At 45.2% G+C, this 26,735-nt stretch overlaps 1 protein-coding gene and 1 long non-coding RNA gene across 3 annotated transcripts in view; one reads left to right on the top strand and one right to left on the bottom strand.

The window, feature by feature from the left end:
* LOC125940209 (uncharacterized) overlaps positions 1-26,735 on the top strand; it is a 174,443-nt gene that overhangs the window by 48,459 nt on the left and 99,249 nt on the right. The gene's annotated exons all lie outside the window — the stretch shown is intronic.
* LOC119436177 (anamorsin homolog) lies at positions 15-25,492 on the bottom strand. 2 transcript variants are annotated; one of them, XM_049656015.1, is made up of 8 exons: positions 25,446-25,492; positions 25,069-25,224; positions 24,227-24,361; positions 20,651-20,718; positions 18,413-18,530; positions 16,396-16,518; positions 3,033-3,160; positions 15-746 (listed from the first exon to the last, which is right to left on the bottom strand). In XM_049656015.1, exons 2-8 carry the CDS (start codon positions 25,220-25,222, stop codon positions 633-635), a joined length of 840 nt encoding a protein of 279 aa, XP_049511972.1. In that variant the 5' UTR covers positions 25,223-25,224; positions 25,446-25,492; the 3' UTR covers positions 15-632. The 2 variants fall into 2 exon arrangements, with proteins under 2 accessions (XP_049511972.1, XP_037558873.1); XM_037702945.2 differs by lacking the exon at positions 25,446-25,492 and having other exon boundaries at positions 3,033-3,157; positions 25,069-25,420.

The following is a 26,735-nucleotide window of genomic DNA, read 5'->3' as shown; positions in this document are numbered from 1 at the left end:
ATTATCGGTTACAACAATGGAATTTTCATGGCACTTGAATATTGTTATAAGTGGGTTCGACTATCTCTGGTCTGAACACCAAAGCAGCCAAAGGCCTGACTTGCTGCTGGGACATCCTCACACAATGTATACCGTAAAATCTCGAGAGATGCCCCGACCCCCCGAAAGATAACCCACCTGCACACATTTTTTACTGCACACTGAAAGTTCGCCTACCTCATATTTTCACTCGAGTTTCTCTCAATTTTAGGTGGGCTATCTCTCGAGATTTTATGGTATATGCATACACTACTTATGTTCTGTTGATGCAATAAATTGAGTTGATGTTTATGCATTTCATTGTTATATGCAATTTTTCAGAATCACAATATCCACGTTGTTGTAGTATAATAGGAATTTGCATGCATTTGCATTGGAGAGCTGTATACAGAGCTTACACGTAATGTGAAAATCGTGACGTGTGGACTACCTTATTAAGCGATACTACAAATGTAGCACAGTAGTCATGTGGTGATAAACCACAATCGCATAGGCAAGATGCCAACAATGCTTTGGCCCATTACAAAACTGCCCACAATGGTCATCATACGCAATTTTCTCCCTAGGATGTTCACTTATTCTTCACATGATTGTTACGAGTCAACTGCTAGTTGGTCTTCAGTAAGGACAATCTTTTCACCAGGCTTGAATGCAGGTAAGCCACGATATGGACAGCTTGCACACCGGAAAGCGTCACCAAGGTAGCACTGAAGTAAAAGAAAAAAAAAAAAAAAACTGTTACACTTCAGTATTTTTACTTTCAATGTATAAAATACACTTTCAACTACAAGTAGTGAACAATAAATTGGAGACCATCTGTTATCACAGGTTGCTTTTAATGCTATGAGGATGAATCCAAAAATTATGTGCTCTTTCTTGTCCCTATATCAGTTTAGACTGATAAAGTATTCTTTGAAAGCTCTGTTTTCGTTACTTCTGCGACATAGGTTGATTCTTAGAAGAGAAAATGAAGGTCAAAGGAGTTCAAATTTTTTTACTTCGCGCCATAACCCCAGGTACGTCGGTGTGACGCCACGGATTTCAAAGTACAGTCGTCAACGGATTTTTCAGACTTCATAAGTGCACCGTCAGAGTTCCCATAGAGCTAACGCATTTTTGCAACCGATTTTTCGGACGAATTTAGGCCCCATTGTTCGATTTTCTGGACTAAATCGCTCGTTCTGAGCCATGCTACCCAATCTTAAATGCCGCCAAGTTGGATTTACCGCTGGCTTGGCCAGGGTTAGCATCCATTGGCTCGCTCTGTAGCCTCCAAGATTTGGAGGCACCCGAGAGCACGCACCATCTTCTGGTCTCGGAGGCAGTGCCCGCGCTTCCTTAGCTGACTATTCCCCATTCCACTCCAGGGGATGGCATTTTTCCTTTTTTTTTTTTTTTTTGGTCAGCACTATTGTCATAATCACTTAACGCGGGATCAGCTTTTTCTTTCTTTTTAAGTTTTTGTTGCTATTTTGCACACGGTGTACCCACCAAGCAGGTGTCTCGGAGACGTCGCAGCTTTGTGTGTTTGTGCAGCTTCGCATTTGTGTGATCGGCACCACCTCCTGTGCTTTCATGACAGCCAACCGGTTGGAAATAACATGGTCCGTTTTTTTTATCTCAACCAACTGAGATCGCCAACGCGGTGATGCTCTTGTCATCTGTATACAGTGATGACGTCAGTCTTGCACAAATCCAAGCGAATCTGATCGCCTCAAAGCTAGTATGAGGCAGGGCATTATTAGAGATTTTTTTTTTTTTGTGTCACTCTAAGGCTAATAAATTAAGTTTTTCTGACTATTTTTTGGTCTCCGCGAGGTCCGGAAAATTAGTCGGCGACTGTATTGTTTTGCATATGGGCCTTGGTGGGTCAGTCAAGGTTCGTAAAACTTGCCAAGTTCAATTTTGATCTCCTTAGAAAGCAATGTAGTCCATTTTTACCAATAAACAATTAACAAGGCCCTAGAAGATGCCACCAAAATCTATGACCGCATTACAAGCTAGTGCGAGAACTTCTAGGTGGCGTCACTACCCATCTTTTGTTTTTGCTGCTTTACTGGCTTACCAAGCCTCGGCTCTTGGTAAGAGTGGTTTTTTTGCTGTTGTAGAAGGGTAATTTAGTAACACAGGTGAAATCATTTTTCTCTTCAGTGTCCATAAATAGCTTCTACTGATCACACTTTCTTAAGCACATTTATTACAAGGTTACTGTGCCTCGTGTCACGGCTTTGCATATTTCGACACTCAATGTAAGTTTGGTTTAGCTGCAGCTAGGATAGAAGGTCTGTTCGATTCACCTGCATTTTATGAACTAGATCATGAGGTGCTGCACTTCGCCAGCCGTTTCACTAAGTGCCAGACGTGTTCACGGCATTCCCTGTACTCGTCAGAAAGGTAGTGCAGTGTTTGTGCTGGAGGTGCCGTGCTGCTTCCGCATGAACAAGAACTGGCACTGAATTGATAGGAACTGCAGCGGAAGTGCAGGGTGAATCAAATGGACCTAGAGAAAGTTGAAGGCTGCCTCCCTTGTAAATTGCACCAAAGAAAGCAGAGTGCAGGAAGACATTCTCTAGTCTGACTATGCTGGTATGTATTGAAGACCTCGTGCATAGTGAAGAGGAAGTGTTTTGACAAACGTAAGTGGTTTAATTTCATACAGAATTATACATGAATTTTTATAGGAAAAAAGCACAAATCTCAGTCATAAGGAAAGAGCTAGACAAACATCTATGTCAGATGGCAATATCAAGCACGTACATAATCTGATTCTAGTGGATTCTTATTACTGACAGATAGGCAAAGTGTGTTGAAAAGCTGGGCACTGATTTTGACACCAGATGATCTGTCATCTCTGACATTTGGCTGGAACAGCCTACAGCGAGAGAGTGGATAATTTTTAATCACCCTCATAGATTTGACCCACCTGTGCAGGGCTATTGAGCGGTTTCCCTGTTTGCACTATTGAGCAACTCAAAACTTCTTGCTGTACTCACGTTTCCACATGAAGACTTTGGCTGCTGTGTGGCAGCAGCCTTTGCAGCTGCTTCACGGTCTAGTTCTTCAGCAAGACCACATGTGCAGTTTTTGCAAGCACGTCGCTTCTTCTCACCACCACATGCTGCTGCAAAAGAACAAAATGGAATTTCAAACCAATTATACTTGCACACCTAAGCAATTGCACTTGTTCTGGCTGATGCTGCTGCCATATGAAATGCTCCATTGCTCTGAAGACAGCATGGCATAGAGCAAGTTGTCTGAACACTGCTGTTCCTATTTGTACAAACATGCTTCGGTGAAAGTCAAGCCTAAGTATAGTGAACCTCTATTTAGTGAAATCCACAATGTAATAAAATTTACTAATTTCGCAATCCTAGTTGCATTGGAACGCAAGTATTTTTTTTTAACACGAAAGTGTTTTATGCCGGGGTCCACCAAGACTTCACTGACGTATTTCCGTCACGGAAATACGTCATAGAACATAATACAAAGAAAGAAACCAGAAGAAAAAGTTCCACAAACATGCAAAAATTCGAAATCGAACCCACGACCTCTCGGTCCGCGACGATAGATCGCCGAGCGTTTAACCCATTGCGCCACAAACGCATTTGCAGAGAGCTACACAGACGCGCCTTATATATCTAACACTCCTCCGTGTACCCGCGCTCTTGCTCGGGGCGGTGCCGCCGCCTACGAGCAGAAAAGAGAAGTACTGCATTATGACACTAACGCGCACCGACAGTGAACGCTTCGGTGGTCTCAGCACTACGACGCCTCGATGCCAGCATTCGAAGGGACGCTGGCATCAAGAAGCACTACCAACGCCACCTAGGTGGCGTTGGTAGTGGCGTTCACCGTACTCAGCACAGCGGAGCGTGGCATCCGCAATTAGCTCTGAAAATGTTTCTGAAGTTGATCGCGGAGGCTGCAATTACGACGCGCTGTACGCGCTGATTTGACTCGGTGACGATTCAGTTACGTGCTTTGTCTTGCGCGTTGTATTAGTGTGTCAGTTACGTGCTTCGTCTTTCGCGTTGTGCTAGCGTGTGCAGCATAGTGCAGCTTCCATATGCACGACGGTTGCTCATGGTCATCGATGTTGGTAGTCATGATGGAGGAGACGTGCCACCAGGCGTCAGCGTGGGTGCATCAACGCCTAAGGGCGCTTTAGCCACAAAACACCAATAGACATTATATATCAATGTGCAATAAACATTACACTACTTCTGTGAAGACACGTTTCACTTTCGTGTTCTATACCGATTCCTATATAAGAGGGATCAACCACATTTTTTTTCCTAGTAATTTAGCAACGTAATGCAATTTTGTAGTTCCTACTAAACAATGTCGATATGTATCATAAACATGTACCTGTAGCGTTTGCTACATGGAAAGGAAAAGAAAAGCATTGCCCTACACAGAATTAATGATTTTCGCTTATCCTTTCTTGGGCAAATGTTGCTGGCAAGCAGAGCATGGAACCTACCGCTGTGCCATTAGTCCAGCCAAACGAAATACCGCACTTGACATGCTTTATCTGTGCTTGCAGATATGCTCCATAACAAATTAGCAGCTAGTTAAAACAGGAAAATGCCAAATGAAAGTGTCTTCACAAGCACCTGGGCAACAATGAAGTGCATAATTTCGGTGTTGCTGCACCTGTTACAGTGGCACCAGGCGCGTAGCCAGGAATTTGTTTCGGGGGGAGAGGGGGGTGGGGCTGAGGAGGAAAGCACCTATTTTTCAGTAATTATTTTTGGCAAAAATCGCAGTATGTAAATTATGTGACTTCTTTTAAATGCTATTTTATTAATGGTCTTACATGTTTAGTTTTGAGATGAATCTTCCTAATAGTATAATATTTTTATACGGACGTTTCGTCTCACTAGATTTTATTAATAATAATAAAACAGCGTTACTCAGAGCCAAAAATAAAAACAAGAAAAGTGGAAATATTCACTTTACTGAGACACACTCAAGAGTAGCTTCCCCAGGTGTATGGCGTACCTAAAGCAGGCCGTGCGTAGAGTTGTGGCTGAAGAAGGGGGGGGGGGGGGGGGGGGGGGTCGCAATGGCAGCAAAGTAAGGAGCACAGCCGTCCCTCTCTGTTTATTGGGCACACACCGTCGGGTGCGGCGTTCTCTGCTCTTTTGAGATGCTTCGGGTCGCTTCGTGGCCAATTTACTCAGCCCCATAGGACATGGGCACGGAAAAATCAAAATTTCAAGGGGGGGGGGGCTAACCCCCCCCCCCCCAGCAATGGGCCTGAGTGGCACTGTGTTAGCACATCACTGTACCAGAGTAAATACAAACTCTGCCTAGCACTGGTGGGTCATGGTGATGATGATGATCTTTTGGCATCCCCTTTGAATAGGGGCGGTGACACATGGTCACCTAGCCTGCTTGAGTTATCAGGTATGCTATACATGCTTTTCATTCCATCATTTTTGTATACATCTCCTTACTTATTTTTTTCTTCCTCAAAACTTCTCTATCCACCTTGAACCGCTACCTATCCTTGTAAGAGATCAGGTCGTATCAATCTCTTCCCTGTTTTTTTTTTCCACCAATACTCTAAACCCCTCTTGCTTATCTTGACTGCTGACAAGTTGACGCTTCCGTCCGCTTTAAATCGCTTCTGAAAGGTGTACATTTTTCACGGGTATCGCTGGGTGAATATTTTTGCATTCTATTAAGATGTGCTGAGTGGTCTCAGGATTTTTTCTGCAGCAGACACACACCTCATCTTGTTCAGAATATTTGCTGCAGTATGTTTTTTTCCTTAGGCAACCAGATCGAGCCTCAAATAGCAAGGCATCGCCCTTTGTGTTATGAAACAGATTTTCCCTTCTAATTTCTTTCTTCTCATTCTTGCAAATCTCTATGGTGCTTTTTGTTCGCATCCAATTCACTGTCTCGGTTTTTCTTACTTTCTATTTACACTTTTACATTGACACATTGTCTATTTACACTTTCAACTTTTTTTATTTACACACATTGTCTATTTACACCCTGTACAGTAGAACCCCGCTATACGTTTTTCACGGCACCGTAAAAAAAACGTAAGAACCGGGAAACGCAAGAGCCGGGAAACAGGAAAAATTGAGAAATGAGAGTAGTGTTGAACTGCACACAATATTATTTTAATTCTTACGTTTGAAAAAAAGTCGTAGTTTCGCCCGACAGCCGAAGTATCGATTGCAATAGCAAATTATAGTAGACAGCTAAACAAAGCAAGAATAGTAGTTTTATCGTTCGTATAAACTTGTAAACATTCGCTTATTAAGCATATTGTTACACTGCTCCGCACAGCATCGAGGAAGAGGAGCACGAGCTTGGGGCTGAAGAAGACGACGCTTCGGTGACTGACTGTGTCAATCCTGTCAATCATGTACATATTGTATATACATTTTCCCGTCTTGCTTCTTCCCTCCGTCACATATTTGGTGGAGGTGCGGGGTAGCGGTTGCTCCTGTCAGCATGGCGGCTGTCCCAGCACCGGCTCCAGCGGTCGACATGTTGTGAGTGGCCAGGCTACGTCCACTGCGGAGCTCCGTCGGGCACATTAGTACCTGGCACTTCCACCAAATATGTGACGGAGGGAAGAAGCAAGACGGGAAAATGTGAACCACGTACTGAAGGGCATAGCGGACGACGCTTTTAATTTTCTGGTATATAAGAATTTTTCCACCATCGACAACTTCATTAATGAATGTCGACGCTTCGAAGAAGCAAAAAGTCGTCGCATCGCACACCAGTTCACGTGTCTTCCAAATACAGCTGCTGCGTCGTCGTGCGAGGATTTTCACTCTCCACATCAGCCGCCAACGTCCGAGAGCCTTGTCCGTGTCGTTCGGCGAGAGATCGAAGCCGCGGCACCGGTTGGCTTCCAGAACTATGCTACCGCTTCTCGACCGACAATTTCTCTCGTGCAGTCGGTCGTACGCGAAGAGTTGGCGAACCTTGGCATTCAGTCTGTCTGTTCCGTCAACCAATCGGATACCTACGCCTAGTACCCCTCTCGGCCTTTTTGCAACCCAGCGGAATGGCGAACATCCGATGACAGGCCTATTTACTTCAACTGCCGATGCGTCACTGCTGCAATTTCCTGTCACTGCCACAATACCTGGACGTTATCGCAGTATCAGTCTGCGCCCCCACCTTACCGCCGCTCACCAGGTACTCGGTCCACCACCGGAAGATTCCACAGAGCCATACTACTCTACTCAGGCGTCCGCATCTACACAGCAGAGTCGTTCACCCACACCACGACGCCCCCTGTCTCGCTCACCCACTATTCGCCGTTCTCCGTCCCCCATGTGCCGGCGCTCTACAGGAAACTGACGGGTGCAGCTCTGAGGGGTGACGCTGCTAGAACGACCCGGACTGCAATACCTCTACTGACCTTACCAACGGATAGGAATTTACTTGATGTGTATGTAGGTGGCGTCCCTGTTACTGCTCTGCTTGATACCGGTGCCGCACATCTCTGTGATGAGCGACCAGCTTCATTGACGGCTCACTAAAGTCCCGACCCCTGCGGCGTCCTATGTTGTGCGCGTCGCTGATGGAAGAACACTGGCCACAATAGGAATGTGTGCCGCTCGTGTGGGCGTCGCTGGCCGACATCTATCTGCATTATTTACTGTTATTAAAAAGTGTCCCCATGATGTTATTCTAGGCCTTGATTTTCTATCCGCTCACTCCGCACTTATCGACTGCTCCGCTGGGCTTCTTCAACTCGATTTGCCTTGCCCTGACCCACCCGAGGAAGTTCCCAGCAGACTGTGCTCCGCTGAGCACATTCGACTCCCCCCACAAGCCATGACCTGCGTCCTCCTCTCCCCTGCTCCACCTGTGCCTGACGGTGACTATATTGTTTCTCCTCTTGGGGACATCACGTTGCTCTTCCGTACACCGTCATCACTAACACCAACAACTCCACCAGCCTTCCTCTCGTCAACTTCGGAATTGGGGACCACATTCTACCGCAAGGCATAGCCTTGGGTACACTGTCCTCCTCCCAAGACTGCCAGTTATCAGCCTTGGCTGCTGATAATACGTCATCTCCCGTTGACTTTGCCGGCTGTCTGTCCGGATTTCACAAACATGATTGCTCCCGATCTTCCGCCTCACCACGCCGACCAGCTACGCCATCTGCTTGCCTCGTTCAGCGACATTTTTGACCTGAATGGTCGCCCTTTATGCCAAACCTCTCTCACGACACACCGGTGATGCACACCCTATTCACTGGCGACGCGTCACCGGTGAATACTTCCTGTTGCACAACATCATTCTTCACCACGGCACTCCTCCTCAACTTCTTACCGACCGGGGTCGCTACTTCCTCTCTACAGTTGTGGACGACTTGCTCCGCTCCTGTTCTACCAAACACAAACTTACTACTGCATACCATCCGCAGACGAACGGTCTTACTGAGCGGCTTAATCGAACAATCACGGACATGCTCTCCATATATGTGTCTGATGACCATCGTGACTGGGATACTGCTCCCCCTTTTGTCACATTCGCATACAATTCCTCGCGCCATGACACTGCCGGCTACTCGCCATTTTAATTCTTGTACGGCCGCGATCCCATATTGCCTTTTGACACAATACTGCCTACCCTTCAAGAGCCCGTGTCTAAGTATGCCCGCGACGTCATTGCCCGAGCCGAAGAATCACGCCAAGTTGCTCACCATCGCCTTTGTGCTTCTCAGAACAAACAAAAGCATTTATGACAGTCGTCACCGTGACGTTGACTATGCTCCCGGGGATCTTGTCCTTCTATAGTCTCCGACCCACCGCGTCGGCCTCTCTGAAAAACTAATGTCTCGCTACTCCGGTCCTTACCGGGTCCTCCACAAGGTGACCGCCGTGACCTACGAGATCTCTCCGGTCACACCTACTACTCGCTCCCTCCAGACTTCCCATGACGTCGTTCATGTCAGCCGTCTGAAACGCTACCAGTCCTCTTCTCTAGGAAGCATCGGGACGGCGCTTCCACGCCGAGCGGAAATATGTTACACTGCTCCGCACAGCATCGAGGAAGAGGAGCACGAGCTTGGGGCTGAAGACGACGATGCTTCGGTGACTGACTGATTGTGTCAATCCTGTCAATCGTGTACATTTTGTAAATACATTTTCTCGTCTTGCTTCTTCCCTCCGTCACAATATTAACATGCATGGTGCCAGCGCCCACAGGCAAATATGAACACATCACACTCGATGAGCGCGGACACGCGCTGTCCAACGCTGGCGTGAGGAAGCACTACTGCAGAAGCGAGCGAAGTGCCCTTCGTGCTGTTGTCTATCGCTTCAACGCAAACTGAGCGCCGAGAACACACAGCACGCACAAAGCTACGAGCTGCCAACGCACTTACACTGCGTAGACTCTGCCCCAACGCAAATCGCTTTCAAGATACGGCCACGCAGTACACAGTTGATGCCAGAGCACAACGCTGCCCGCTATCCCTCCCCCCTCGCTCCCTCACTGGTGCCTCGAGTGCAACAGAAGAAGGCGCGCTTCCTCCCTGCTTTTCTCTCGCGCGCGAGATTTAGACGCGATCGTCGGCTCCCCTCACACGCTTTCACTTGCACAAACAGCATACGGCGTGCGGCGACGGTGTTATCGCCCTTGGACTTTACACGGAACATATATGAGCCAAAACAAATTTTAGGGCCGCAACGTGTCATAGACACCATCTTTAGATAAAAAATACAGATCTCAAGGGCCATACTTTTGCTGCGGAAACCGAAAATACGTCATAAGTGTCACCCCCAGCACTTTGGGCGACCAATGCCATCGTCAAGCAACCAAGCCAAGCGACATGAAAAGTCAAAATGGCCGCTCAGGCCAGTGCGGGGTGGCAGTTCACAACGTATGATGCGGGAACGGTCCCACTGTTGCGACGTAACAGCGTGGTTTCCAATGCATTGGGTTTTATGGGAGCTGTGCCGGGACCGGCCGAAAACGACGTAAGAGCCGGGAAAATGCAGCACCCGGGAACGTAACAGCGGGGTTCTACTGTATTTGGTTGACAACTTTCTTGACCTCTTCCTCCATTTTGTGTCCACGCTATTCAGGTACAGATACTTGTACACTTTAACTGCCCCTTTATTTTCATCCATGCTCCTTTCTTCAAAACTAATTTTGCTCTGCGCTTCACTGACTTCAAAAAAGGCCCAACCCATGTCACCCTGCACAGCCTCATTTGTGGTTTTACCGTGGGTTCCCAAAGTCAACTGGCCTACCGATCTTTGGTTAACTTGCAACCTCAACAAGGTATCCCATTTTAAGTAGAGAATGGCATTTGTGAATGTTAGCACTGACAACATTACTCCTTTCCAGATTCCACGTACCACCTCATATTTATTGTGGCCCCAAAGTACTCTACGTTTCATTACTGCTGCATTCCGCTTCCTTTTATATTCAAATTATCTTGGTGAGTGCTTGAGTAATTCTTTCCTTAGTTTATGTATACGCTGAGCTACTTATATTGCTTGACTATGGGTATGACTTGCTGTTGAGTTGATACCACGTAATTACTCGTCTCTTCAATAAAAATCATAATTCCCAATTTCTCTATGCTAAAATTAGGGCCTAGATTTGTTGCTGCATTGCCACACATATTCACAAGTCTCTGTGCAAATCTCCTGCATTGTCCACTAATAGCTCTACGTCACCCACATACATCAGTCCGTGGACCTTCTGTTGCACCCTTTGCCCAGTCATCTTTCTATGCCCTTAACATAAAGCATAAACAACAATGGAGACAGAGGACATCCTTGCTTAAGACCTTGGTTAATTTCCAAAACTAAATTTAGATTTCTCAGGCTTCTCTGTTGTTGCTGGATCTGTTTGAGTCAGAAGTACGCTTTATTTTTTGCCGAAATTATCCCTAATAATATCCCTGAAGCCCTGCAGTGCATCGTGTCCTTTGAAGATGTTATTGACGTCATCCCTTATAGCCGCTTGCGAATTTTTAGTTGGAGCTCCGAGTGCTCTTACATGATTTCAGAACCTTTTTGGTGAGTCTTTGTATCACTTGCAAATGTTATGCACCCAATATTCACTTGTGCATTTAAGTTTCTTATGCAAGAGCTTACTCGCCACCAATTTTCTTTTCTCGGTACTACTTGTTCCATCTAAGGAGCACCTCTTTGTGTAATCCCAACTTTTTGGCTTCTCGATGATCCCTAGACGCCTGCTTAAGCTCTTCTATAGCTTGATTTATTTCGTTTGTTCCACCACTTGTGTGGTTTCCTCTTTCGAATCCAACAATTTTTTGCCGTGTCTGTCTTATCTCCTGCTACATAACCTCTACCAGTTTCTTATATTCCCAGACTGTTGTAGGAAGTGCCTCCACATCCTTTTCTATGTATGTTGCGATTTCTACTATGTGCTTTTCATTCATATTCAAGCATTCGGCTGCTATTGGTTTGTGTTTTGCATTGGTATCTCTCCCAAATTTCACGGGTTAAAGGCGCAACCGCGTGCACGCGATTTTCGAGCGACAGTGACGAGCGGCAGGTTTTGCCGTCGCGGAGGGCGATCCATCGCTGTCGCTGGTCGCGTCGCCGGTTTCTGGCCAGCCAGAAAATATTGCTTGTCGCCCGGAAGTCAGCGCGACATCCGCTGGCAACAGCGATTGCGCAACAACATGGCAGCAATCAGTCTGCCCTGCTTCGATCTGAATTCGCTCTTGCAACTTGCTCTGTGCTGTGACAGCAAAAAATAAATAGTACAATAAGTCATCGCTTCGTCTCATCGCTAGCCGAGGACAAATTATCGGCTCTCTCTTGTCGTTATTATTGAAATCGGTTGTTTGTTTTGATGCTGTTAGACCTGAGACGCCACCGAGAGGCGACAAAGTGTTTTAAGTTTTACTCACCAGATGGCGCCATGGCATTTTACGCTGGCGGCATGGGATGAATTTCCACTGGGGATGATAGCATATTTTAGCTAGATCTAGATAAAACATTGAGCTTTTGATAAGTTTGAGATTTCTTTACGCATGCACGATAACATTTATTCGCACAACAATGTAAATCCGTCGCTACTCTCTTTCGCGATGTCGCGTTCATGTGGTTGCTCCCTGCCGCGACACAACGCGACAGGGTATGCCTGTCTTGTCGCTTGAATATCGCGCGCATGCGATTGGGCCTTAAAAGTTTATGATAGCTACCCAGGCTAACTTTTTCATTTTTATCTATTGGCATTTGACCTAGTCGTTCATAGACCGTTTCTGAAACCAAGGTGTAGTCGATACACGACTGCCTGTGTCTACATTGCCATGTTACCTGTCCATGACATTTATTCTCCCTGTATAAGGTTCTGTTCATCACACTGATCCAGCACTAGAGAACCGTTGTAATCAGTATATCTATCTAAATCATCCAAGTGCGCATACATATCTTCTACTAATACCACCTAGTCCGATTTCCTGAACTCATTAATATTACTTCTAATGCAATCAATCAACTCTTTATTTTTATCTCTGCTATGACTGCCTGTCTATGGGTAAGCTACTCCAAGCCACATCTTTTTTTCTTCCCATGTGCCGCTAATCCATAAATGCTCCTTATATTTCTCTTTTACCCTCTGCCACTTCATACCTCGCTTAATTAGCCTGCCTCCGCCTTTCCTTGACCCAGTCATTCTGTTGCACCACTCCCATACAAAATTCTCAATAACAAGTGGCTGCTCCAAATCTCGTACATTCGTTTCTGTCAACGCGTACACGCTAATAGCTTCGTCATTCAGCTGCGTTTGAATTTCCAGCCATTTTTCTTGCTTGCAACCACCCTGAATGTTTATGTATCAAATTTTACCATCTCTATACTTATCCTTTGTGCGTCTTTTTTTAAATCCTTGTGGTCTATACTGCTCCATGCTGGTGTGTCGCTACATACAATACTTACTCTACCTTCCTGATTGCTTAAGGCCCGCCTAGAAAAGCTACTGCCTATGCCACGAATCGACATCCGACTGGTGTCGCTACACGATTACTAAAATGTATCCTGCCCACACAAAAGCGCCTTCGTGGCCTGCTTGGTGCACTTCTCGGTTGATGTCAATGATTGTAAAATTAATTGCCTTAGCTAGCGTCCAAATCTTCCTGTGTACTGCAAGCACTGCCCTTTCAATGCCATACCCCTGCCTTTCAACCTTTGGCACTATGCGCATTGCAACTTGCACTTCCCTTGAAACATTCTGCAGATTGATCGGTAACCCCTTTGGCTATTTGCTTCATGATCCCTGTCCCTGCAGTACGGCAATCACTCTGCCCATTATCACCACTAGGTGCCTTTCCTTCATTGTGTCCCACATATATTGCTTGGCTTTCGCTATCACTTCCCTAACCGGTTTCCCCAGAAGCGCGCCAATCTGGCCTCGCTCACCTGCACCTACCTTCTCTATTATCACTGATTGTACTACTTTCTACTTGTTTGAATCCGTAAAAAAGACAACTGGATGCTTTTCCTCCTCCTCACTGGCGAAAGCTGTACTTGAGGCCGCGATTCCCTCCCCCCCATCTTATCCTCACCCTTGGCTTTGTCGTCATCTTCCATGAGCCGGCATGTCATTGGTAGCCCCTTCGTTACCATCACTGACATGCCTGCTACTGCTTTCCGGTGTGGTAGTTTCGACTTCCTTACCTGCTCTCGCTTCGGAGCCAGCCCCATTTGCGGTGCTCGCGTTGTAGCGTTCACCATTGCTTTGCGGAATGGCGGCCCTCAGCTTCCTTTCTATGTTGGCTAGCTTATCTTAAACCGCCTTCCTCTGCTCGCTCCTGAGTTCCTTTTCTAGTTTCCCGACCCACATAGCTAGCTTATACTTCTCCTGCTCTAGATGGTCTAGCCGCAACTCTATCACAGATATCCCACAGATAAAATCTGCCCCATTTGCCTCGCCTACTGTCTCAAACTGCGTTTCTGCCAACGCGTAGGGACGCTTGCACTCAGCGGGTTCCTCCTCCTACTAACTATTAACTTGTACTAACAAGGCGTTGTACAAAAGTAACCCTACTTGTAGAAAAAAAAAGTTTAGTAAAAAAAAACATACAATAATTTGTTGCCTACCTACAGCTCATCAAAAAAGACCAAGAAACTGAAAGCATGAGAAATAAAATATATAGACTGCTCGATTAACCTAACACTTCTAACAATCAAATGATCGATAAATCTAATCAAAAGCTTATTGCACTGAGAAGGCACTTCCAATGGGCACATCTGTTACCTTCAGCTGTGTACGAGTGATGCATGTGTACGAAGACACCACCTGGTGCTAGCTGCTAGCTGTAGGTGCACTCCATGCTGAAGCTTTGCTCTTTACACAATCTCTACTGCATGCACTAGTGCTTTTGATACCATAATTATTGCTCGAGCTCTGTGCAGGATTTTGTTAAGTGCTTACTGAGAAAATGCTATCCACTACGTCTGTTCTGGAAACCTGCAAGCTTTACTGCTGAATTATAAAAATCTCTTGATGAACGAAATTTGCAATTTAACAATGTTTTCCCCCTGCATCTCATTACATCAAGATTCAGTTGTACAGTTAACCTGGATATATCGAAATTGACAAATTCCCGAAAAAGTTCGTTATAAAGAGGATTTCGTTATATGCAGGTTCGGCACGAAAATTAGAAAAAGAAACGCTTACCATATTTACTTGATTCTAACGCGCCCTCGATTGTAACGTGCACCTGTTTTCCGTTTTCGTCGAAGCACTCATCCTTGGAATGTCACACCAGGTACTGGATGCGTGGACGCGCGTCATTTCGCACAAGCGTGAGGCGTCGGAAACGAGGAGCGAGCGACACGATGGCGTCGTAGCTTCGTATAGTGTCACCTAGTGTCAGGTGTCAGGTTAGTGAAGTGAACCGCAGAGACTTGCGGCAACATCAACTGGAAAAGTAGAGTGCCGGCTTGGCGGGCTAGGCCAGTTGCAGCAAGTGGCGGGATCAGATTTGAATGAAGGGAGGGGGAAAGGTCACGCCCGCGGCGGCAAGTTTGCCGGGTCGAGGGATGCAGGCCCACCTCGCGCACGCTCACACGCACGCTCACTCTTGCCTGACAGTCGCTGTGAATTCGAGCGCGCAAAGCGCGCCGCCGCCGCTTCGCATTCCGTCGCGGCGGAGACGGTCCTTCCGGCTGCTGCTCACTCAAAAATGACAAAATTTGGGGCGAAATCTCTAGGTTGCCAGCGCGGAAAATTAGTTATTTTGAGGGGGTCTCCCGCTGCCACTTCGTTACGTAGAGGTTTCAAATACATGTGCTTCTATGGAGTAACAGTGGGGAATAGAAAAACTTCGTTATATCCAGGAATTCGTTATATGGAAGTTCGTTATATGCAGGTTTAACTGTATCACAATACCAGGACTGTATCCCCAATTTTCCGATGATGATGATGATAAAGTATTAGCTTGTGCTCAAAGAAACACTTTTTCCAGCACACGTTTGTACAAATTTTATTGCGATAGCAATTATATAGAACCAAGCGGATTTCTGCCATCACCATCGTTGTGAGGCTCCGCTTAAAGTCGAAGGGTGATAAAATCGTCGCCGCACGCCGTATGTTGTATGTGCCAGTGAAAGTGCAGGAGGGACGTGCGCTTTCACGGAGAGCGAACGCACGGCGGAGAGCAAATGCGGTCTTCCGTCGTGCGAAAGACCGTGGGGGGATGGGAGGGAGGGGGGCAACGTTGTGCTGGGTCACCAATTGTGTATCTTGCGACCGGGGGCAAAGGGGAACTGGAGACTCGATCTCGCACGTGAAAGGAGGAAAGCGGGAAGGCAGCGCGGGAGGGAGGGGGTGCGGCTTCCATTCTGCCAGAAACTGCGTACTTGTACTTTGCGCGGCTGCGGGCAGTCGCGCGCACCCTATCTTCAAAGCAATCTGCACACGGCTCCTAGCTTTGTATGCACTGTGCTTTCGCCGCTCAGTTTCTGTTGAAGCGATAGACCGCACGAACCTTCGCTCGCTGCTGCCACGCTTGCTCACGCCAGCATTTTGACAGCGGTTGTCTGCATCATCGAGTGTGATTTGTATTCATGTTTGCTTGTGCGCGCTGACACCATGCTGGTTAATTCAGTTAGTAAGCGAATGTGTCTAAGTTTATACAGCCGACAAAACTACTATCCTTAGTCCGTATAGCTCTCTCCTAATTTGCTATCGCAATTGATGCTTCACCTTTCGGGCAAAACTGCAACAGTTTAATAAAAACTTCACATGCATTTCAGCTTGTATTAAACCTGCCTCTGCAAATACCATAAATGTTTCATGGCCATTATGAGCAAGAGTTTTATAGTTGTTTCAAGCACAAGCTCTTGCTTATCAAAGGTGAAAACTTGCCTTTTAGATCACTTGGGTCTGGTTTCTTGAAGTCTTCTTCAGTAATCAACTGGTCTGGATCAACAAGATCTACATCACCATCAAGCATGTCTTGTGCAGACAAAGACCAAATCTTGCCTACATCTGCAAATACAAAGTGGGACACACACACACACATACCACATGTGGGTTATCTGCATGTGCAAATCCTTCACACAGTCACTTTTAAATTACTAGTGTGACCTGAAAATATCTTTTGACCAGGGATGTCCAGAGTGATTTATGTTAAAGGTACCATGCAACACCTCTTATGAAAGGTGTATAATGTGCCTGGTATTACAGGACATCTCTTCATAAATATTTTGCAACAGTTAGGTTTTTGAATGCACCTTCTGCAAGCGAAGCTGCTGGCAATCAAATGCAGCCCATTCTGAGCTCTCATGGCCTTCCCCCCTCTGTCGCTGAAGTGCACTCAAAGCTGCACACTGCATTGCCCACAAAGAATGATACCCATCATTATCGCACCAAGCTTCTGTACCGACATAACCTCAAGGTCTGGTGGCATGACCCTTTGTCATGCCGCCTGATCATGGAGGCCATAATATTGGCACAGTGGTATCATTCCCAGCCATAAGATGGTTCCACTGCCATATCAATGACACTTTTGCTTGTGCCAGGGGCATTGCTTAGTCACTATGCCAAAAGAAATCTCGCCAATGGCTGTCATGACAAGTAAAGTCCCTATATAGTAAAAGTACCACCATCTACTCTTTCCTCCGTCGTCTCCTCTCCTAAAGCGCTTGTTTCTTTTCTTATTTTTTGCTTGCGAAAGCAAGTCAACGGTGGCGGCCCTAGAAAGACCACGTTAAAACTTTCAGGCTGGACGCGCGCCGCCGCCGGAGACTGCGGCTGTGCAGAAGTACTTTCAACATGGCTCTGAGACGAAAAAAGACGAAATATAAAGAAGTCAAAGCGTGCGCGCTATCATCGTCCAATCGGAGATACAGGAGAGAGCGATGAGACGTTGATCAAAGGATGGCGGTACTTTTCTTATATAGAGACTTTAATGACAAGTGGCTGCGATTTCAGGACGTTAAAGGAAACAGCAGGTGGTGGGCTCACTGCTAACGAGTACGAACATAATATTAGGCTCAAATGTTTCTGGCAGCATTATCCAGGAATTAGTCCGCATAAGAATTACACTTTGGCCACGCTGCTTATCCGTGTCGTAGCCAGTGGGTCTCACAAATTTTGCCTAGTTTTGAACACTCAACTAGCCTCGAACCATGTGAAACTTAAGGTCAGGCCACATGCATGCTTGCCAGCGCGCGCTCACTCCTGGGCGCTCCTGGTTAGATGCCTAGGCAGACTTATTGATAACGCCTCAAAAATATGCAAGCTGCATGAGGCTACTATCTGTCGGTCAAGCTGGCAAAGGACAAAGCCGGTCTGCACGAAATAGCACGGTCAGACTGGAGCACATGAGTGCGTGCACGCACTCCAGCCCTTTGGTGGACAAAGCAAATGCTGCGCATACGCACTACAGTTGCATGTAGCTGCAGTCTGCTACACAACGTAGATACCGCAGCCACCATGGGATGCCGCGACGAGTCCACTGGCTAAGCGCACTGCAGCTCACCGAGGACAACCACGTTTGGCTGACGTTTGGCGCGTCGTAGGCGCCAAAATCAGAAGTAGTGGCGTCTACATGAACATGCAAAATCAAATTTGAGCTGTGCTCCACGGTGACATTCAGTAGGCACACCCCGCTTTGCCGTAGCCTTCGCAGTGCAAGGCATTGACGAAGGAGCGGAAGCATCGCAATGGGTGTGTTTCATTGCCAATAACTCCGCTTCTGCTGAACATATTGAAGTACTTTATGTGGCAAAGTATTTCTGAAATAGCCTAATTTAACTTCAAATGCCCTTCTCCACTTCGATAAAGAAATGGTTCAGGGCCCCTTCAAGGTGAAATGAAAAAGGAAACTTTATTACAATATTATGAAAAGTTATTACAGAGATTTAACATGCAGTATTACCTGAAGAGGGCTCTTGGCTTCCAACAGATGTACCAGCAAATGGGAGCTTTGAGGAAGACCCAATCTCATAATTTGGCTTTGAACAAGTTATTTCCACAGACTCTGCGTTGCTTGAAAACTGCAAACATTATTAAAGAAAAATTCATAAGGTGTAAAATACTGCAGCTGAAAGGTGGTACGGTAAAAAATGACCATTAAGGCACCCCTTAAACAAACCGTACTTAAATATGCCATGAAATGCCATATATATTGCATAATTACCTGTGCCCAAGTGATAAAATCCTAACTCTTTCCATAGAGGTTTCTTGTCATACTGCAGATTGTTTGAAAACAAACTATATTCGTGTGAGACAAGGTAATTTAATGACAGTGTTTAAATTGAAAAGTAGAGCTTTTTAATTTTAAAAGAAATAAAACAGACAGTTACTAACACTGAAAAAATAATAATTTATTAATCGTTTTTTGTTATCCTTCTTATCACAGTATGTTTTTAGCCCTGCCCTCCAATGCTGAGCATGCATTCAAACAGGAACTAAATGTGAATGAGTTTTGCGAGCTTCTTAGTATGTCAGTGCAATTTCTTTTTCTTAATGACATTAAAGAAAAGTGTCATTTATTACAATAGACAAGAGTCTCTAATGTGAATGGAGGAGTAAGAGAGAAAGAGAGTGAAAGACAAGGAAGTAAGCCAGTGTGCAAACCAGCTGGTCGCTGTGTGCTGGGGTAACGAGGTAAAGGGAATTAAAGATCATAAAGACATGAACTTAAAAAAAGAAAGAGGAAAACTGCACATGAATACAAAAGTAGAGCACAGCAATTCTCAAAGTCTGTCACTCAACCCACATCCTCAAGAAGCGCAACAATGCATTCAATGCCTTCTGTGCTGAGGACGGTCTGGACCAGTGTTTGAGGAGTCTCTTCCAACAAAGGCAGAATGTCCAGGCTATCTAATGTGGTTTAGAGTTCTTTTCTAGGCATACTGTCGCAAGGACATTCACAAAGGAAATGCGCAATTGTCTCCTCGTTACCACAATTGTTGCATGTACGATTGCACGGCGGCATACACCACCAAGGTGCAGCTCTGGGCAAGTTGGTTCTGCATTATGACAACCAGCATGCAATACTAAAATGAAGTACATGAGGAGACAGAAGAGTGCTGACCTGTGTCTCCACGTGATCTTCGTCTAAGTGTTACGCACTGGTCATCATGATAATAAAGTATACAGCACCTATGACATCCCTATGCATCAAATGTGTCTACAACAACGCAGTTCATGGCTCAACCATGCACATGGACACCAGATTTAGTCTATAAATGTGCACATGTGTAACACAATAAGGAAGGTGAAGACACACATGCACAGATTAGGCTCAGCCAGGATGGATGTTGTGCAAAAGATATAAGGATGCATGTTGTCAGTAGGCTCAAACAAAGCATTCAAATGTACACCCTCATGCATGACAGACTAAGAGCACTAACAAACCACATGTTAGTACTTAAGTAGATGCACCAATACATGCAGCTCAAACAGTGGCACAGCCAGAAATATTTTTCAGGAGGGTGCACCTTGACTGGGGATGGGGAGCAATGGAGGAGGGGGAATAGGAAGGCTGCATACTAACCATTTTTTTTTTTTTTGGGGGGGGGGGGGCACATGCCCAGTGTGCCATCCCCTGGCTACGCCACTGAGCTCAAATGCCAACACCGTACTGGTATAACAAAAACACTTGTGTGATCGTGCTGCTTCAACTTCGATGATGTGTTTAATAAAAGAATAACAATGCTACCGGCAGCTTTGGTTCGACAATTGTATGCATATAAGTCATACAAGTGTACAAGACAAAACTATTATCCTATTCAAAGCAACATGCATTTTGCACTCATATCTTAAGAGTTTTGTCTAATAATTTCACATTGGGACATTGATTGCATGACTATGAGTCCTGTGGAGAAAAAAAGAGATAGTAAGGAGTGACTGACACCACCAGAAGATATCGATAGCTGCTCAACATTCCCTCATGTACTGTAAAAGGTAGCAGGAAAAAAAAAAGGTTTAGGCAAATCTGGCCAGCAATATTATTAGACAACATATCAATCTGAAGAGTATGCCCTCTTAATGCAAGATATGAGAACAAACAACCTAACAGTTTACACAAGTTATGTTTAAGTTACCATGTCCAATAACATACACCCCTACAAGGTATATCTATCAATATGACTACTCAAATATACTGTACCTGGGAGATGTCAATGAAGCCTGACAACTTCAAGTTGTAAACAATATTGCCAGAATCCAGACCTGCTCCTGCAAGTAATCAATTAAAATGCTTAATTCTCCAAATGAAATCTTTGGTGAGGAATGTACTTTGGCTGCACTTTGAAGTGCAGACAACACTTCTACAGCTATACATTTATCACCACGTCAACAATAAGCTGTAGAAAACATATTTAATATGTATAGTTTGCATAGTCTGGAGTGTAAAGAATACTGCCAAACGAGGTGGGCAGTAAATTACAAAGGAACTAAAGAATCTAACAACTGTTCAGAGTGTTTTGCGAGTGTGGGTGCTCATGTTTAACTGATTGGGTTCCATGTCCCAAAAATTTTAGTGTTGATGGAAATATGCGTCACAATTATGAACTCAAGCATGATTTCACCCCTCACACTGGGAATTGTATTTTAAATCAGCACAGAATGTTGCACAAAATGACACAAGGTAACATTCTGTAGTGTAAAACAATAATTACGCTTACACTTCATATAAACGTACATCCCCCAGTTGTTCAATGCAGTTTTTGTAGTTAACAAGAACAGAAAGTTGCTTTGCTGTCATCGTGGCTTTTGAATGTTTGTTTTTGCAATTCACAAATAGTTTTTGTAGAAAAAGCATTCCATTCAAACAAGCAAATGGAACACTGCTGTTATAAAACATGGCAACATTCGTGAATGCCATATTACTCCTCATGTGTCGGCATAACAGTTTGTCTTTAAATTCTGCGTGGAAATTACTTGCCACACCTTTTTGCACAATTGTCTTGCTAGAAAAATTAAGTTCAACACACCAATATATCTGAAGCCATGCAGACAAGAACCAGGCAGACATGAAAAATCATTTGCTCCAATTTTTGCAGGTATAAGTATATTTAAATGAAGTTCTTTGTTCCAAGTTGGAAAGAACAGCCCTGAAGTGTTTGTGATGCTCATGACTTTGTGCATGAATTTGACTGCCACTTTCGAGAATGTTGTTGCACTGCTATGTGCTATACTTTTCCTGCATATATTTAGGTGTTTAATTGGCTGTGTACCCCGTGGTTGGACTGTAGAAGGTCTGTAGTATGCATCAACAAACAAACAAACAAACACAGATTATTGTGGACACCAAGTGTCTTCAGCAGAAAGAACAGCATGTGGCTTCTTCTGTCCACGCATTTGCGAGATCAGTGCTCTTTTCTACAAAAAACTTAACTTCTATGTACTTTTTATGCATCCCCATGACTATACCCGACGACAACTTTCTGTGGCAGCACAGCTAAAGCTACATGCAAGTGGAGAGCTTTTGCTTTTGTCACATTATGCCAAGTAGTGCCAAACCAGGAAAACCAGACATGGACACCAGAAAGCCAAAACTAGGAACAGCAAGTAACGAAAATCCTTTTTCTAAACAAGCTTTTTATTGTTATGAAATAAATATTGAACAAAAAAATTGAAATAATAACTGGTACGATTTGTACTACATTATATAACTTCCAGTTGCTTGCATTCGCTGACTACATGCCGCTGCATAGTAAAAAAATGTGTGCTTCGGCTCCATAGCTTTAGTGCGCTGCCACAGCAAGTTGTCACCGGGTGTAGTGGGCTGCTTTTAGTGCACTAGGGCAGTTGCTCAAGAGCACAAAGAGAAAGGCACCAAGTGCTTCCTGCAGAAGCCTGCATCACCGCAAAAAAACACATTCCGACTCCAATACAAACAGTGCTAAAGTGTACATGTGTTGTCAGTGAAAGACTCCACTGCAATACAACTGCACTAACATTATGAGCACAATGTATGTCAGAAATGTTGACCAGGCATACTTACTATAGTCCAATACAAGTCAAGAGAAATGCGGCTTTTCCCCGTCAAAGGAGCCCCTTCCAGCCAATAGTGTCGCTGTGTCAATGTGACGTCACGGCCGACGTCATGTTTTTTCCCGCTTACGGACCTTTATCAATATGGCCACCTCCGCTGTTCGCGTCTACCCATCCGCGTCGTGAGTGAGATCGTGATCTGTTAAGCTGACTTTAGTGCCATTCAGTCATATCCCAAGGTGAATTCCGTGAAAAGCCTTGTTTGTGTGCGGCGTGCAGTGTTTTAACACGCTCAGTAACAACGATCGCTCTGGCATTTCGTCTACTGCATCACCACTCGGCGCCGTCAGGAAACAGCCGCTACTGCAGTTTACTTGGCATAGTTGTGCCGTTCATCGGTGATTCAAAATGCTGTGTGCTACAATGGGTAGATAAAGAATTTGAGCTAAGATTTTATTTTCGCTCAAAATAAAGGCATCCTTCGGAACTACTTGTGCATTCGGATGCACTCAGAGATACCTGGCTCTAACAGCGCTACTCGTAGGTGTAAGGCGGTCGGCCGCAACATCATTGGCTAGAAGGCAGCCTTTGACGGGGCTCTTGACTTGTATCGTACTACAGACCTTGCTCAGCCATCACTACACTCTCTTGCCTGCCTCATATTCACAGAGAGATCAGAATCCCCTAATAACACAATGCAAATAGACAGATTTACTTTGCTTGCACCATTGTTTTCTGAAGTGCAGATGGTAAGATCATAAGCCACACTAAAGTTAAAGGGGCCCTGAAACACTTTTCTAACTGATCACAGAACCGCCTCACTATTAAAGGATGTCGTCTCATGAATGTCATGTCGCAAAACGTTTTTCAATCCTTCAGCTAAGTAGAGTTATCGCACCGATATGCGGCTTTCTCTCTTTTTGTCTCCACTAGTGCGCTGGAAGCTACACAGGGAAGAAGCCAAGGAAAGGAGGCAAAACCCTGCTCAAAAGTTGAACATCTCGGCGGCGAAAGGGCTCATCCCGCCCCCCTGTGGCAGCCGCGGTAGACTACGCTACTGCAGCACACCACTGCTATCTCAGAGGCCACGAGCAGCACCCACAGCCAAACGAAACTGCCGTGCGCAGACCGGCAGTGCAAAGATGAAATTATTTTTCTGTCTTCTTGAGATAGTAGATATTTAGATGTTTCATTTATTGCATCAGAATCAGCAACTATGTATTACTCAGAATGTTTAAGCAATCAGGAAATCAGCCAATAGTTACAGGTGGGTCCATCTTCTTGCTATGATGCTGCATGATGACATTGCAGAAGCGAGAGAAAGCCAATTTTCTCTGCTTCCAAAATGAGATTGTAAATTCCCTGCTGCCATGCAGTGCAATAATATTTGGCTCACATGTTCACAGGAGTCTCTTGTACAGATCGGCAGCGTTTTCTAACGATGTTCAAAAAGTGTTTCAGGGCTCCTTCAAGAAAAGCATAAAATTTAGAATGTGGCGCAAGTTATCTTGGTGAAAAGGAATTTAAATATTTCATCAGTATATGTAGAAGCTCATGAGTGGAGCTTTCCTGATGGGCATGTCATGGTCCTGGCGCTTCTCCTCACTTCTTTTGCTTGAGTACCGCTATTCTAACCTGAGAGGCAGCACATTGTCCAGCTTTTTTTCTTATTTTTTTATTTTGTTTATGTGAACACTGCTGTTAATGTTAGCCATTATACTACTGCGAAAAACAATATGTGAATTACCACTTAGCTTGACAAGAAGCTTCCCATTTGGCTTTAGGAGACCATTAATGTTAGCAAAAGTGTCAGAACTTGGTCTCATCTGTGGTGTGACAAAACCAACGAGCACAACATCAAAACTGGACCCTGGGTGTTCAGCTAGAAGGCAAAGAGAAAACAAAGAACAGTTGGCTTAAAGTGTCACAGGTTATTTAGCAGCAACTTAATCACCAATACAAGGTCATGTGACATGCTCAGAACTCTGAGGAATCATTAGAAATGTAACTACAACGCATCACAACTATTCACCGCAATATTTAGTTTATTTAGTTTTTCACAAGACATTTTCGCGCGAACGGCTAATCATACGTGACAAAAAATAACTTCATTTTTGGCCCTACAAGTAAAACTTGTTAAAATTCTAAGCCGAGTACAAAAGGTCGAGTTAAAGAAATAAAGTTGGTTTGCTTTACACATGCACGAAATTCCTCACCGTTCTCCCCTGGCTTTATCGACACATTGGTGTTAATTCAGACAACTGTCTGTCATCGGTATCTCAACCAATGAACACTACGAAGGGACGAACACACTCATAGCATAAACACTCTCCGACACTGGCGGTTAATGAAATACACAAAACATGACGGCAACTTTTCACAATAGAAGACATTTTCAAAACATAAGCGTATAAATATTTTCAGTGATACACTCGATCAACATGTTCCGAGAGCAAGCTAGGGCGCACAGCAAACACAGCAGTTACCAGCCCGGCATAGGCAGTCACGACAGAAAGCGCATAAGATGCAGGGACAAAATGCTGCGGACACAAAACAAGGAACAAACTGAGAGAATGCTGCAATACTTACACTCAAGCAATTTCACCACATTTTCGAAATGACAAAGTTCCGCGTTTTTGACCAAAGCTGCAACTTTCTGCTTGAGATCCGTGGCTGCTTCACTGTCGATGTGACCCTCCCACAAAACCAGCACCTTGTCTCCACCTTTCAGGATGTGCTCCATTGCTGAAATTATAGCAGTGACGCTACTAAATTTTACCAGCTTGCTAAAGAAACTAACTGCGCAGTGCACAAAAAATTATGCCCTAGAGCGGATATGATTACGCTAAATGCTGCTGCTAGCTTGATATAACTATTATTTCTTCACTGCATTCTGCCGCAAGCTGCAGTCATTAGAACAACGCTTTAATAATGTAAAAGGACAAGTTAAAGTGCGCAAATCTCACCCAACAGTGCCTGTGCTACAGAAGACAAAACACGTGTGGCTTTGGATTGTATTGGATTGGACGAAAGCGTCTTTTTTTTTTTCTTTCTTTCTTGTTTGCTTGTTCTTGCAACTGTCAGCAAAAGGTGCAGAAACCAATGCAGAAACTATGGAGTATTGTTTTCTTTTTTTGTATGTTCTGTTAGAATGTCACAGTAACGATCTGCTAGCCTGCCCGAAGATCGCTCTACCCAGACCAACCGCATAAACACCATCATTAGGAGAGCCGTTAAACAAGCGCTCGGAATTCCTCTCTATGCTTCCACAGAACGACTTGCTCTCGCCTTAGCTTGCTCTCGGAACATGTTGATCTAGTGTATCACTGAAAATATTTATACGCTTATGTTTTGAAAATGTCTTCTATAGTGAAAAGTTACCGTCATGTTTTGTGTATTTCATTAACCGCCAGTGTCGGAGAGTGCTCTAGGGGTAGACAATTAACACCATCGAGGAACGCATCGAAGCACGCAGAATGGCACAACTCGAGAGATTAAGACTGACCTCCACAGGCAGGCATTTGCTCTCACGGCTGGGCTACCCCCAGCATTCACCCTCTACGCGAGAGAAGTCCCCCGTCCCCTCAAACATCGGAACCTTACTCACCATAGCACCCATACCGCGCAATATGCACCTAGAGTGTCATAATGGTCGCCGGGATGCACGCGTTAAATACCTTTGGAAATTCCTCAACGCCCAGGCACCGCCTATTACACCGACGCTGCCCAGTACACTCTTTCGACCGAGAACAAAGAAAAACAAGTGTCGGTGGTGGTGGAAGATCAGGGTGATATCGTATCCTCGTGCGGGGCTACGCTCACGAGGGAGACTCGCCGTCAACCACATCGTCACTCGGAGGAAAATATCACCAAAACATGACCACATCATAATAACAGACTCGCAAGACGCATGTCGAGCCTACCTCAGGGGTCATATACCCCAGGAAGCTAATCGCGCTCTGACCAGCATACGCAAACTCCCCGCAGCTCCAGATCCCTCAATACCACGCATCAGGCAGGTCCCGCCTCACTGTCGGGAACTCATGCGGCTGCCCGAGAGCTAACCTGCCGCCGGACCCCTGGCAGTGAGGCGACCAACCCAGATCAAGCCTCCTGCAATTTGCAAGCCCAACGCATACCGTGACACTCTAGACTTTTACAGGCTAGGGCGCTTGCGATATCATCCTCCACCCAAATCCTTCTCCCGGAATGAAGCTTCTGAGACGGCTTCAAACCAACTCGTGTCCTAACCTCCT

Source organism: Dermacentor silvarum, chromosome 1 (assembly GCF_013339745.2).
Source record: "Dermacentor silvarum isolate Dsil-2018 chromosome 1, BIME_Dsil_1.4, whole genome shotgun sequence".
Taxonomy (NCBI): Eukaryota; Metazoa; Arthropoda; class Arachnida; order Ixodida; family Ixodidae; genus Dermacentor; species Dermacentor silvarum.
This window is presented reverse-complemented; position numbering and strand designations above follow the sequence as displayed.

What these genes read in the sequence shown, in the direction of transcription:
- LOC119436177 (XM_049656015.1), bottom strand. Translation starts at nt 25,222, where the DNA reads ATGGAGCACATCCTGAAAGGTGGAGACAAGGTGCTGGTTTTGTGGGAG. An exon ending in GCTTCATTGACATCTCCCAG is followed by an intron (nt 18,531 to 20,650) that starts GTACAGTATATT and finishes TAATGTTTGCAG; the next exon opens with TTTTCAAGCAACGCAGAGTC. An exon ending in AAGCCAAGAGCCCTCTTCAG is followed by an intron (nt 16,519 to 18,412) that starts GTAATACTGCAT and finishes TTGTATTTGCAG; the next exon opens with ATGTAGGCAAGATTTGGTCT.